This window comes from Lutra lutra, chromosome 7 (genome assembly GCF_902655055.1).
Source record: "Lutra lutra chromosome 7, mLutLut1.2, whole genome shotgun sequence".
Lineage (NCBI taxonomy): Eukaryota > Metazoa > Chordata > Mammalia > Carnivora > Mustelidae > Lutra > Lutra lutra.
Window position 1 is genome coordinate 144,344,554 of NC_062284.1, and position 14,988 is coordinate 144,359,541.

General features: G+C 46.4%; 1 protein-coding gene and 1 non-coding gene across 7 annotated transcripts in view; one reads left to right on the top strand and one right to left on the bottom strand.

Annotated features, from left to right (window-relative positions):
• MOK (MOK protein kinase) overlaps positions 1-6,823 on the bottom strand; it is a 57,642-nt gene extending 50,819 nt beyond the window's left edge. For all 6 annotated transcript variants that reach the window (XM_047735459.1, XM_047735456.1, XM_047735458.1 and 3 more), the window contains exon 1: positions 6,616-6,823. In XM_047735459.1, coding sequence (XP_047591415.1) covers positions 6,616-6,622 — 7 coding nt within the window. In that variant the 5' untranslated portion in view covers positions 6,623-6,823. The remainder of the gene's footprint in view (positions 1-6,615) is intronic.
• Positions 6,824-14,534: 7,711 nt separating this feature from the next.
• Positions 14,535-14,608, top strand: TRNAI-AAU (transfer RNA isoleucine (anticodon AAU)). The gene has a single exon. It is a non-coding gene; the product is annotated as a tRNA-Ile (tRNA).
• Positions 14,609-14,988: the final 380 nt, after the last annotated feature.

A 14,988-nucleotide genomic window follows, 5' to 3' on the forward strand; every position in this document is an offset into this window, starting at 1 on the left:
TCACATGCCTTTAAAGTCAGATGAGGAACGTTAAGAATTACACTAAGCACAACACACAGCTAAGAAGGGTACAGAACTGTGCTAGTGAAAAACAAAACAAAACAAAAATCCTGCCCTACATTACGGGGAATAGACAAAATAAACAGTCACCCCCCCACACAAAAAAAAAAACCCCAAACCCACCCAGACTCAAGGACAAACAGGAGTTAAATAATATAGCTGTATGAAAGGGTAGAAAGAGGAAGGTAAACAAGACTCTTTGCATTACTTAATATTCTATTCATTTTTAATAAACCAAGTCTTCTTCATGTGGAATTTAAGCCTTATTTAATGCATGAAAATGGAAGCCAAATTCACTTTTTGTGAAAAGGAACACTTGTAATGCCCAAATCCAAACATTGGTATTTGAGGACTGCTTCCCAAAGATCTTAACCAAAGGTGTCATGCCTCTGCTCAGGTCATGGATGGAGCCCCAGCTCAGCAGGGAGCCTGCCTCTCCCTCTGCGCCTCCCCCTGCTTGTGCTTTCTCTCTCTTTCTCTCTCTCTCCTTGCCTCCCCCCAAATAAATAAATCATTTTTTTAAAAGATCTTAATTTAGGCAGGTGATAGGCATAAGCTATGGGGCTTCACCAGTGGAGGGATGAAAAGAATTGGGGGAGGTTAATTACAGAGGACACTCTCAACCAGAGTTAGGAGCAAGAGGATTCAGGCTCTAATCTCAATTCTCTTTGAGAAACTAAATAATTTAGGCCAAATTACTAAAACAAGGTCGGGGGCACCTGGGTGGCTCGGTTGATTAAGTGTCTGCCTTGGGTTCAGGTCATGTTCCCGGGGTCCTGGGGTCGAGCCCCACACCTGGCTCCTTGCTCAGTGGGGAGCCTGCTTCTCCCCCTCCCTTTGCCTGCTATGGCGCCTGCTTGTGCTCTCTCTCTCTCTCATTATCTCCCTCTCTGTCAAACAAATAAAATCTTAAAAAAATAAAATAAATAAAACAAGGCCAAGAACCTTCGATGAAGATGGCTGTACCCAATTAATTACTTGGTGTAGGGAGGAAAATTATGACCTGAATTACCAAACATCATGAAAACACAAAAGGATATAGAGTTATTCATAACTCACAAACATTTTTCATTTAAATTACACGCTTTAATGAAGTAAATCCCCTGCTAGGAATGTCAACCCCTGATAAACATGAAGAATAACTAAAAAAAAAAAATCTATGTTCGAACACCTTTATTGAAGAATCATCCCAGCAAGTTATAGTGCAACATATTTAATAGAATCCCATACAGTTTGGGTAATCTGTTTACGGGACAAATACATATTCATGCATAGACACACACACACACACACACACACACATCTATGTATATATATATGTACACACACAGAATGTGCTCAGAAAATTTATGGGAGTACACGTAAGAAAATGTATCTATTTAAAAAGATTTTATTTATTTGATGGGGCGCCTGGGTGGCTCAGTGGGTTGGGCCTCTGCCTTCGGCTCGGGTCATGATCTCGGGGTCCTGGGATCGAGCCCCGCATCGGGCTCTCTGCTTGGCGGGGGGCCTGCTTCTCCCTTCTCTCTGCCTGCCTCTCTGTCTACTTGTGATCTTTCTCTGTCAAATAAATAAATAAAAACAAAAAACAAAAAATAAAAAATAAAAAGATTTTATTTATTTGAGAGAGAGAGAGAGCCAGAGCACACAGTGGGGATCAGGGGGAGAAGGAGAGGGAAAGGGAGAGAGAAGATCTCAAGCAGATTCCCCACGGACTGCAGAGTCTGATCTGGGCCTCAGTCCCACAACCCAGCGATCGTGACCCTAGCCAAAACTGAGAGTCAGACGCTTAACTGACTGAGCCACCCAGGCACCCCACATCTGAGAAAATGTTAACCAGGATTGGCCCTGTCAAGTAGGGGAGGGTCCTGAGACCCACTTAAAACCTTTCACTGTTTCGGGGCGCCTGGGTGGCTCAGTGGGTTAAGCCGCTGCCTTCGGCTCAGGTCATGATCTTGGAGTCCTGGGATCGAGTCCCGCATCGGGCTCTCTGCTCAGCAGGGAGCCTGCTTCCTCCTGTCTCTCTGCCTGCTTGTGATCTCTGTCAAATAAATAAATAAAATCTTTAAAAAAAAAAAAAAAACCTTCACTGTTTCAATTTATCACAAAGCCAGTATTACTTTTACTTAACTTTGTTTTAATATAAAGAGAAAAAGTTGCTAGTTGATGCATCTATTTATAAAAACCAAAGGTGAGATGCACACTAGGGAGAGAGAATAAAACAAGATTATTTGCAGTACCTTGCGACTGAGTCTATAAAAATGCATTTATGAGAGACACAAAGTTTAAACCTCTGCAGTGACAACACATAATTTAAAAAATTCTCTGTGATATAATTGGAAACTGTGATGCCTTCAGAATGTGTAGGACTTTTCCTCTTTTTATAGGTATGTTTTGAGTAATCCATTAAAAAGTTCAGACAGTAAAAAAGTTGGCACTCCCACTGGGTTAGGTAAGGGTAGATTTTTTTCAAAGCAGGGATCTGTCATTCTTTCCCCTTTTATACCCCCACCTTCCATCCACTGGGATAGCAAATAATAATTCACTTATAATTTACCACTTAACCAGACGCTAGGCTATGAGTTTTACACAGTTGCTCATTTAATCTTTGACACACTCCTATAAAATGGGTATTATTATGCCTGTTGCTTTTCTTTTCTTTTCTTTTCTTTTTTGTGAGGGAGAGGGAGAGAGAGAATCTTAAGCAGGCTCCGTTACGCACAGTGTGGAGTCTGAGATGGGGCTCCATCCCACGACTCTGAGATTGTGACCTAAGCCAAAATCAAGAGTTGGACACTTAACTGACTGAGCCACCCAAGTGCCCTGGAAGATTTTACTTTTGCAAGAGGGTAGCTGCTAGATATCCCAGCCCACACACTCATCTTAGTATGGTCTTTGCCACTCCTCCATCAAGAGGTGGGATCTACATTCTCTATCCTCCAATCTGGGGGATGTGGAAAAGATATTGACATTTCTGACACGAGATCAGAGAAGGCAACACTGCTTCCATCTCCCACCTTGGAATGCTGATCCTCAGAACCCAACTGCCACCCTGGGAGGAAGGCCAAGCCATGAGGAAAGAGTAGTGTTCTGGCTGACAGTCCAGGCCACGGTCCCAGTGGGTAGCCAGCATCAATCGCCAGACATGTGAGTGAGAAAGTTTTTGTTTTTTTTTTTTATTGACGGGAGACAGGGAGAGAGGGAACACAAGCAGGGGGAGTGGGATAGGGAGAAGCAGGCTTCCCACTGAGCAGGGAGCCCGATGTGGGGCTCTATCCCAGGACCCTGAATTCATGACCTGAGCTAAAGGCAGACACTTAACCAACAGAGCCACCCAGGCACCCAAGAAACTTTTGGTAGGACTCCAGCCCAGCCAGAATCTGACTGCAAGTGTATGAGAGACTCCAAGTGAAGCCTGCCTAATTGAGTTCAGGCTACCCACAGAACCATGAGAGAGATTAAGATGTTATTTTAAGCCACTACGTTGGGGGTGATTTGTTGGGAAATAATAACCAGAATAATGACGAAAACCAGTTTAAGAAAGGTCAATATCCTGCAGGAGACTGCCATGTCTGCCTGGCTTTAAAGCCCATGCTCTCAACAGCTTCCCTGAGTTTCTCCCTCCTCCCTATGACTGCCTATGAGGCAAAACAAAAAGGAGAAGGGGATCAATGATCAATACATTCCTAAACACTTGGGCAATATCTAGAAAATAAAGTAGAAGATACACCTAGAAAACCGTAAGATAAAGACCAGCATGATAACCTGATATTCCTACCCCCAGTCTTTGACCCCAAGCTAGGAGTCCATTTTCCCCATTACTCGCTTTTTCTATTCATTCTATTTCCACAGCTCTGTCTCTGTGACTTCCTGTTCCAGAATATTTTCTCCACTGTTAAATATTTGCTAAACATTTAACTCATCAGGACTCACACCTGGGTGACAATAGGTCCCCCCCCCACCCCGCCAATTCTCGGACTGGATTTTAGGGTAGAAGGCAGAATAAAGATGTAACACTAAACCAACTAATTGAAAAACTACCAAAAGGGCCATCTACCAAAAGAAAATATCAAATAATACCTACTAGATATATATATATATACATATACATATAAAACAATACCCAAAGGTTTAAAGGATACAAATAAAATGTAAGTACTTATATAAAATATTTGTTTATAATATGTATTATATTTTGTTATAGTATACAACATGCAGTGCAAACATTAGTGTTTAAAAGAGGGGATGGGGCCCCTGGCTGGCTCAGTCAGCACAGCACGGGATTCTTGATCTCGGGATTGTGAATTTGAGTCCTTTGTTAGGTGTGGAGATTACTTAAAAGGAAAAATCTTTAAAAAATAAACAAATAGGGGCACCTGGGTGGCTCAGTCATTAAGCGTTTGCCTTCGGCTCAGGTCATGATCCCAGGGTCCTGGGACTGAATCAAGTCCCAAATGCGGCTCCCTACTCAGGGGAGAGTTTGCTTCTCCCTCTCCCACTCCCCCTGCTTGTATTCCCTCTCTCACTGTCTCTCTGTCAAATAAATAAATAAATTCTTTTTAAAAATAAACAAAAATAAAAGGGGGGGTAAATACACATTTACATATGTTTCTATGTAAATATATAGATACACATTTATATATACAAACATATAAACGTAAAAGAAATCGTAAGAGTGGTTGCCTCTAGGAAAGGAGCAGCAAAGGTTTTGAGGCAAAGGTGAATAAATGGAATGATCAAATGATCAAACCTAACTTAAACAAAACTGAGATATGCTGACATCAGGCTGACATTAGACTCTAGATGGGACACACTGATAGGCACCCAACACCCCCTCTGACATAGTCTTGACCAACGTATTTAAGCTAATCATAAGGAAACAATCAGACAAATCCAAATCGAAAGATAGACGGCCTGAATTCTTTAAAAAAGTCAAGAAAGACACATAAGGCAGGACACTGTGCCAGATTAAAGGAGACCAAAGAGATATGACAACAAAATGCAATTTGTGATTTTTGATTGGATTCTGGAAAAATAAAAACACCTGTAATGGATATTACTGGGATAACTGGGAAAATCTGAAACATAGGCTGCATTTTGGATAACAATGCTATCCCAACACATTATTCGTACTATGATGATGCAGGAGAACGTCCTTGATCTTAGCAGATACTTGCTGAAAGCGGTGAAAGGCACTGGTGTCCACTACTAACTCTCAAAAATTAGGCGGAAGTAAATACTGTATGTGATTTAGAGAGCGCAAGTGAGCAAGCACACAAACAAAAGCCAAAACGTGCATCTAAGTGAAAAGTTTATAAACATTCAGTGAATCCTTCTTGCAACTTTCATGTAGATTCAAAAATTTTTTCAAAATAGGGGCGCCTGGGTGGCTGAGTGGTTAAAGCCTCTGCCTTCGGCTCAGGTCGTGATCTCAGGGTCCTGGGATCAGTCCCGCATTGGGCTCTCTGCTCAGCAGGGAGCCTGCCTCCTCCTCCTGTCTCTCTCTGCCTGCCTCTCTGCCTACTTGTGATCTGTCAAATTAAAAAAAAAAAAAAAATCTTAAAAAAACATTCAAAATAAAGAGCCAGGAAGGAAAAAAGGAACACAATAAAAAAAAAAAAAAAAAGTGTACACAAATCCACACTACAAGTAAAAGTGTCAAGCCTTTTGTAGGCCTGTATTCTAACTACAGCTTTGGGTGCATTAGTGAAAAAGATAAACATGTAAACAATATCTACCAAAAGAAAATAAGAATGTCTTGTAAAGGGCGAATGAGATGAGTTAACTATTTTAAATATCTTTGTTCCACAATTTATGCCACAATCAATCACCAACTGACACTCAGCATACAAGGCAAATTTTACATTGTAACTGTATCTAATAAAATTGAATCTTTCCACAGGGGGAAAAAAAAGGCCCATTCTAGTCGGTTGCATTTGAATTGCCCAATAGTCCACAAATCCAAGTATAGGTAAATTTTATACCTGTCACACATTTTCTAGGACGACGATCTCCTTTCCCAACTTCCCAGCAACACTCACTTCACCAAAAGGTTGTCTCAAAATCCCTATAAAAATAGTTCCCATAAAAACACAGTGTTTTACTAGTTCCCATAAGAACGGCTTGATCCAAAAAACAAAACAGCCCAGCTTTCCTCTCAGCTGTTCCCTGAACCGACGTCAGGAAAAAGCAGGAAGCCGCACAAAAACCGCTCAATACCTCACTGCCGAATGTCCAAGAATCTCAGTTTCAATCCAGCGTTTTAAAACAACAACAACAACAAAAATAAAACAACAACAACAACAACAACAAAACCCTCAAACTTGTAACATAACCTTGCACTAAAGTATGCGGGGGTGGGGGGAGGAGAGGGACTCGGGAGGACGCTGGAAACCCCAGCGACCCACATCCACCCCGAACCCCGTGGGCACCATCTTCGACCGCCCAGGGAGGCTGGGGGTCCCCACACACGGCGGCCCACCAACCCCGACCCTCCAAGTGGCCGCACAGGCGTGACGGGGCCCGGCCCCTCCAGTCCCTCCTGGTCCCGCTCACTCTTCATCCTGGATACGGAAGCCGACGACAAGCCCTTGCCGACACCAGACGGAGAAGAAAGGGCCGGAAAGGACGCCCCCCTGCTTCCACTCCTCTGAAGCAGGGTCCGGACCTAGGACCTCCGCGCTGGCCCCCGACAGAAAGCGTTAGGATACGGCCGCCATGTTGTATCACTGTCACCCTAGCAACCGTCAGGTCCCGGACGCCTCGAGGCTGCCGCCCGCGCGTGCGCAAGACGCTACGGACGCGTCCGTCGGCCCTACGCGTACGCGTGCGCAGTGCGACCCGCCTCCTCGGTCTGGTTGCTGAGCAACCTCCCCAGCTGCTTTTCGTGACAGCTCCGGGCCTTTGAGGAGTGCAGGCCACCCTCCGGAATCGCTATCCGTGCTATCCGTGCGTGCGAATTTAGCCATTTGAGACCTAATGCCAGAACGACAGTGGAGCTTTAACTAGGCTGGGGACGCACTAGGTAACTGTCAGTCGATACCGGCTCGTGTGCATGTCTTTGAGCACACGCGTGACTGTTTCTGTTGGAACCGATGGACTGTAAGACACCTACAATTTAACTATGGGCTTACGTGGAATCATTCTCCAAAAACTCTGTGCCAACACACAGAGGATCTACACATGAATTTCCTTGCCCCTAACACTTGCCTGGACACAGGATATCTACTAAGATTCGGGGAAAGATCAAAACATGACAACGTGCAATTTTTAATTCCTTCATGCTTCTCAGTCCCTCTCTCTTGTCCCTCCTTGAGGACATATTCTCCTCTGGAAAGCCGGAAGCTTTCTCCTCTGTAAGCCACTGCAAGTGAGACCTGAATGCTTCCAATGGTGGCCTCAGCCTTTCTTACTTGTCCCCGACTGTCCGGATCGCATCTTGGCCAGGGACAAAACACCTGCTCAGATGCGCTCTACCCTCAACACTTCCTTCCTCCCTGTCCCCACGAGACACCTCATGCACACCCTGCACACCCCTCCACCTTTTTCTACCCACCTCACCTCTTGCTGGTCCCAGCCTCTTCCTTCCAGCCCCAGGGTGACCAAGTCTCCACAGTCGCCTGTCATTTACAGGATAAATCCCCATTTCTCACCCCATATACAATCTCCATCCACCCGAAATCTTCTGGCCCAACTCTTTGCCCATCCCATCCTCCTCTGACGTCTTCCTGTCCAAAATCATCTTGGTTTAGAAAGTTATTTTTCCTTCCTCAAATAATGTTTTTGATATATTTAACGTACATTTAATTATTTTTAATAACTATAAATTATAATTTTATAAATATATTATTTAAATTATTGTATAAATAGATATTTAATGTTTTGACTATTATGTTTAATATATAATGATACGTAAAATACAATATGATGTATTATGTTATATTATTTTATAAATTTGGTGGCTATTCTGTGTCATGGTTGCACCATTCCCTATTTAATTGCTCCCCTACTGATGGATATCCAGGTTGTTTCTAATAGTTTGGGCTTTCAAACATTGCTGCAGTGATCAACCCTGTACATACATTATTTCCTGTATGTCCAAGTGTACCTAGAAGAGAAATTCCTAAAGTGGAGTTTCCAAGTCGGAAGTATCTACTTTGACATTTTGGCTTCTTTTTGAAATTGGAGTCAAACTCATATAACATAAAATTAACGATTTTAAAGAGTGACATTTAGGGGCGCCTGGGTGGCTCAGTGGGTTGGGCCTCTGCCTTTGGCTCAGGTCATGATCTCAGGGTCCTGGGATCGAGCCCCGCATCGGGCTCTCTGCTCGGCGGGGAGCCTGCTTCCTCCTCTCTCTCTGCCTGCCTGTTTGCCTACTTGTGATCTCTGTCTGTCAAATAAATAAATAAAATATTAAAAAAAATAAAGAGTGACATTTAGAACATTCACAGTGTTGGGCAACCATGACCTCTGTCTAGTTCCAAAATAGCTCCGTCACCCCAGAAGGAAGCCCTGTACCCATTAAGCAGTCTCAAAAACATGATGCTAAGGGAAAGAAGCCAGACACTAAAAGTCACATGTGTTTAAAATTATTCCATTTAGTGGAAAAGTCGAGAATGGGCAAATCTGTAGAGTCAGCGAGTGGATTAGTGGCTGCCAGGGGCTAGGGAGTGGGGAGAAGGAGGAGTGATGGTTCCTGAGGACAGGTTTTTTTGTTTTTTGGTGTTTTTTTCTGGTGATGACATTGTTCTGGAATTAGATTATCCTGGTGGTTACACAACTTTGTAAGTCTACCAATAATTACCGAATTGTACATATTAAATGGTTAAGAATAATATGTGAATTTTATCTCAAAATAAATTGAAAAAGAAAAAAAAAACGTGGCTGGTATTTTGTTGGTGGTGCTATCTTTTTGGCTCTGAAGAGCCACATGTAATCCCTGCAGACCGCTGGGATTTGATCTCTTCCTTCTTACCTCCGTGTGGTCTTTCCTCTTATTTGGGGACTCTGTCACATTTCTCTTTCTCTTGTCTCTTTCACCTGTTTCTTCTACCCACTTGGGCTCTGAGCTCCCTGGGCGGCCCACGCGTCTTTCTGGCCCCCTGCCGGCAGAGGGCGTGGCGGGACAGTCTCTGAGCACCTGCTAACCGCAGGAGCCGGTGAATGCCTTGGGCGGTGAGCCACAGCCCGTTGTTCCCGACGGCCCTGGGCCGAGGAATTTCCTGCTCGTTTTCATTGTGGGCAAGTTCACTGTGGCTCTTGGGAGTGAAATTGTAAAAACCAGGTTGGCCACCATCCTGCAGGAGGGCAGCTCGAGCCGGCCGCGGGTAGTCGGGCAAGCAGGGGCTGCTGGGCGTCAGCGCTCGCCGGGCGGTCCAGCCCATCCCCCTGGTGCGCAGCCTGCACCTCCGTACCTGGAGGCCCTGCGAGACAGGGAGGAAAAGGGCCTCCAGAAAGGAAGAGCAAAGGATACCTATGGGGAACCTTAGCAGGAGGTTTGCGAAGGCGGACTCGGGAACGATCTCGCCGAGAGCACTGTTTCTTAAGCTTTCCCAGCACCCAGATCTCCTGCCTTCAGGCGGCTGTGATTTGTGGACCTCGAGTGCCACGCCCGACACCCCCCCCCCCCCGCCCCGGCGTTTCCGCGTCTGTAATTCTGGGGCGGGGCTCGAGAATTTGTGTCTCTAAGAGGATCGGAAGTGATGCTGCGGCCGTACCAGGGACCCTATTCTGAGAACCGCTGGTCTAGATAATTCCTTCCTCTTTATTTAATTCTGAACAGACTAGGAAACACTACTTCAAAGAGAAAAGGGACTCTCTCGCCCTCTACTCTGCCCCTCCTCCCTGCTTGCATGCGCCCTCTCTCTCTCTCTCAGATAAATCTTAAGAAGAAAAAAAAAAGATGCTTGTGAATTGGAACCTCCAGCACCTTAGAGCTCCGCTCCTGAAACTGCTCCAATACTACTTAATTACAGCCGCTCAGGCTTTCTGATTCATTTTAAACTGTTCCTCGGACAGTCCATCGGGATCCTCGCATTAACTTTTCCCTCTTTTCCAATGTCAAGAGGTTCAGCCACAAGGCCATGGTTAGCAGATATGTGACCTGCTGCTGAGCCTCTGGAAATAGGAAGAAGTTAGGAAGAAAAATTAGAGATGACGAATTTCAAACGGGTTAACAGTGGGAAGGTGAGCACAGGCCAACCAACCTAAAGATAGTAGAAATTGCATTCATTTTAGAAGATAATAAACATGTCTCAAAGGACACTAAGCTCACAGGAGTATGAGATAACGAGGAGCGAGCAGAACATTAGCCATTCAAATTAACATGAAGCACCGTGGGTAACAAGCTCCGTAAATGCGATCATGGTGTACTGTGTAATGTGGGTGCAAAAATAGGTCAACTTAAAGGCGTTCAGAACAACAGATGTAAAGTTTAAGAAAAGGTTAAAGGAGGATAGAAAGAATTAAAATTCAGCTGTTAAAGTGATAGAGAGACTCACACCAGGTGACGCCAGGCAAATCCCGGGAGCACTGTCTTCTCACTTCTGTGAAATGGGGCTAACAATACCCACTCCAAAGGGTGTTCATGCAGATGAAATCAGATGTCTGTGACAGGCTATACAATACCGCTTGACTTTTGCCCAGATGCTCAGTAAATGTTGTTGACTGATCAAGAGGCATCACCCATTGGCACCGGCTGTTAGTCACCTGCCAGGTGATTCGGGCCCATCCTCTCAGGAAACGAACCTTGAGTTCTGACAAGGGCGAGCCTGATTTTCAATGATTATTGAGCATGCAGGACAAACTTTAACCATTGATAGGGAAGAATTAAGCAGGCGGACTGACAGGTTGTAGAGGCCATGTGGCCTGTTGTGGGAGACCCAGAGAGGCCTTTGCCAAGATCACCCACTTGCTACGGGCCGTCCTGGGCCCAGACCCAAATCGGCAGCTTCCAACTCCCTGTGCTTCTGCGGCTCTCTTACATCTAAAAGAGACCTTTGAAAAAGCTTTACAATTAATGTGCATGCCTTAAGGAAGGACACTTTTTACTTTTTTTTAAGATTTAATTTTTGAGTTATCGCCATTCCCCACATGGGGTTCAAACTCACAACCTTGAGATCAAGAGTCACGTGCTCCACTAACCAAGCTATCCAGGTGCCCCTGGAAGGACACTTCTTAAAAGTCCTTGGAACCAACCGATTTGTTGTAGCAAATCAGAAGCAACATCTGAAAATCTTTCTGTTTGTCTATTTTTCTTTTGTGTTGTCTAACAGCTTTGACATTGTACATATTGTACAATGAAGTTTTATTTTGCACCATCCCCTCGCGTTTCTTTCCTTTTCTTTCCAGAATCAATTGACAAGAATTCAGCATCAACATTCAAAGTGTTTTGCTCTCTCCTTGTCTGTGGGCTCCAGGGCGCTGAGTCAAAACACAAAACATAAAAAGAAGGTTGCAGGTAGTTCAAGGAAATTGTTCAGGAAATAGACAGTAGACATAGGCCTGGACTGAAGAAAATGAGAGATTCACCCTCAAAGTTTGGATCTCGGAAGAATGGTGTTCCAGAAAAAGAGGAGATTATCAAATCTCCCTCAGAAACATTCTTCCTCTGAAATGTTGCCAGAATGGAAGGGCATGTTTCTGAGTTGGAAAGTCCAACAGTACGAATTTAATACACAATGGATTTAACAGTCATTCAACAAGTACGTATCGAAAACCTGCTCTGTGCCAGACACTGTTCCAGGAACTTGGGATCTGTGAATGTGGGGAAGGAGGCCACAAGTGGAGTGCAGCATCCACGGGCAAGGGAATGCCAACACTGCTAGCCGACCACCAGAAGCTGGGAGGGAGGCATGGAGCTGATTCTTCTTCTGAGAAGAAGGAACCAATCCTGAGGACACCTCGGTCTTGAACTTCTGGCTTTCAGAGCAGTGAGAGAATAAATTTCTCTTAAATCCTCCAGTTTGGGGCTTAAGGCAGCCCTAGGAAACGAATACAGTATATCTTGATTTTCCTACTGAAGTTTCCAATTTATAAGTAGAATAACAAGTTTTACAAGCTGACTTTAAAGCAAATGGACCATCTAAAAAAGCCCCCCTCTGAGACATTTAAAAACCTGAACAATAACTCTGTACCACTGAATGCTGATCATGTATGAGTCTGCGTTTTCCTAAGTCGGAGAAAGGAAAGGTGGACTGCAGGATGGAGTGAGAACGGGCAGGAGGAGTCCGGCGGAGTTAGGACCGCGCGGGTGCTGGAGGAGCCCGACCCCAGGCGCGCAGCCGACGCGGCGGTCTCGGGTGCCCCCTAGCGTCTGCGTTCCGTCACTGCGTCACCCCGCGGGCCCGCCTTCGCGCGGCCCAGGCCCGGAGCGCTGTGCGGACCAGCCAGGTGATTCTGGCCGCGCCCTCAGGAACCAAGCCTAGAGTTGCGCCTGGTCGTGTCAGGGCTAGACCGCTAAGCGCTGATCTGAGCTTCGTTCGAGAACCCTGGATCGACCCTCTGCTCGGTGCCGGTCACTTCCAGGAGCTGCGCGTGCAAACTACAGGTTGCTGCCCTCCTGCAGTTAGGAAATGAGCAAGCCCCGGACGAAATACAGAGGAAAAGCAAGGATTCTGAGTGCTGGCGGCGGGGGCCGGGGGAGGTGGTGGTCAGGGAGGCCTCTCCGACGTGCGACGTTTAGGCAGCGACATAAGGACATGAGGGAGGGCGCCTTGGCAGTGTCCGGTGGAAGAAGGTCCAGGAAGGGGGAGAGGAAGTGCAGCGGCCCCAAGGCAGGAGCAGGGCCCGGTGAGCAAGGTCCAGGACAGAGGGTGGTGGGCTGTGGCAGCGGGCAGCGGGGAAGGATGGGGGGTGGGGGTCTTTCAAATGGGCGTTACTGTGGGTGTACCCTTGCCCTATGGGTACAGGGTGCCCAGTTAGAGATGAATTTCAGATAAACAGCGAAAACTGGTTTTGTTCCAAATATCGCATGGGATATAAGAAATTATTTGCTAAATCTGGCAGCCTTACCTGGGCTGGGCCAGAAGGGGAGGGCTCAGAGAAATGACTGCGTCTGACTTGTTTTAAAACGTGATTTTGCAATTAGTTCATTCATCCATCTATTTTTTATTATTTTTTATTTTAAGTACAATCTACCCCCACCCCCACGTGGAGCTCAAACTCATGACCTCAAGATCAACAGTCAGGTGTCCCAGTCTTCAAACACCTGCCAGACCTGTCACCCCCAGGACAGCTTACATACAAAGTGTCTCCGCTCACATTAACAACTGGGTTTGCTCAGCTGCGGGCTCCACGAGGCCAGGCTCAGGTCTGTTCTACTCACAGCTGGTTCCCTGAAGCTAGGGCACTGCTGAGTGTGTGTGGACTAAATCTGGCTCAGCAGCCCTTCTGGTGGCAGGATGAGCTACCTAACCTCTTTCCAGTAATATCTGTTCTGTCAAGATCAGCCTGACTGGGCTCTGCTGTTTGCAACAAGGGGCACTGATGATACCTGCACTGTTTTGAGCGGTCAGACCGCAGGGATGGAGAGTGTGAAAGCTGCCTGAGGCTCCCTTCTCTTGGGCCATTTGCCACCGAAGCACGGGACATCAGAGCCTCGAGGACCAAGGGGCCTCTGGGAAATGTAGTTGAGGGAATAGAGTTTTGTCTTCCCGGTTATTTTTAACTCTTTTTTTTTTTTTTTTAAACTCCCAGTGTATTTGTAACTTCTTATATTTTTAACTATTTTTTTTTCAGACACCATCCCTTTGGAGTGGGTACTGTCAGTTGCCCACCCAGCCGCTGTTTTAGGATTTATTCCAGCGCTAGTTAACGAGACGGCAACATGAAGACATTTTCCAGACGTTAAAAATGAGGGGGGTGAGGGGGCAATGGATCACCCACTAAAGGAAACACTGAGGAGCAATTTAAAACGACATTTGCAGTCGCTTAGGGACGGATAACGATGGAATATTGAGTACAAAAAGAGAGATGAGAAATTCTATCCCTTTGAGCGAGGTTGAACCGAATGCCGGATATGTGTTCTTACGTACAGCTGTGCAGGGAGGCAAGATCGTCGGGAAAGAATCCAAGACCCCAGCGGGCCGCTGTCTTGGGGCGGTGGGAAGGTCGGTGGCTCTTCTCTTCTCCATCTGACTTTCTGCCTTTTCTAAGCTTTACCGAGCCGCACCGGAAGCTCTTGATCCACGAAGTTTCCACGCTGGAAAGATTCTCGGGGACACAGAGTCGCAGCGTTTGAAAACGCTGTTCCCGAGCCGAGCCCCGTGGGTGTAAGGTGTCATTTGCATCCCCCGCGAGAGCCTGATTCGTCGGGAGAAGCCCCCTCCCCCCTCCTTAAAGAGCCCCCGGCGTTTTCTTCTGGCCAATGGGGATGGCAGCAGTCCTGGAAGGACCGGAAGTCCTTAGCCAGTGCCGGACCCGCGCAGGCGTAAAGACCTCATAGGTGGAGCGGCGGTAGCTTTGCTCCAAGTGGCCGGTTAGCTCAGTTGGTTAGAGCGTGGTGCTAATAACGCCAAGGTCGCGGGTTCGATCCCCGTACGGGCCATAGGGTTGTTCTTTTCCTCTCTTTCTTTTCTTTTTGTTTTAACCAGTGCTCCCATTTCTCAATTCATTTTACTTTTTTTTTTTTCTCCTTTAAATATACTTTTCGAGGGCTGTGAGCCGCAGACGGGAAAGAGTCGCGGAATCGTTCCGGACCCAGCCGCGAAGTTGGCGAGGACAGCGGGCAGGGAGAAAGGGCAGGATCCCGCGCGCGTCCGTCCCTCCAACTCCCCGCAGGCTGTGCGCACCTGCCGCTGCCGTTGCATTTTGTTGTTGTTGTTGTTGTTGTTTTTAGGATGCTCTCCGATGCCCCCCCGCGCCCCAGTTGCTTGCTTCCTAACGCAGAGCTTCTGCGGGACCTCGGTGCAGGCTCCAGCGCTCCCG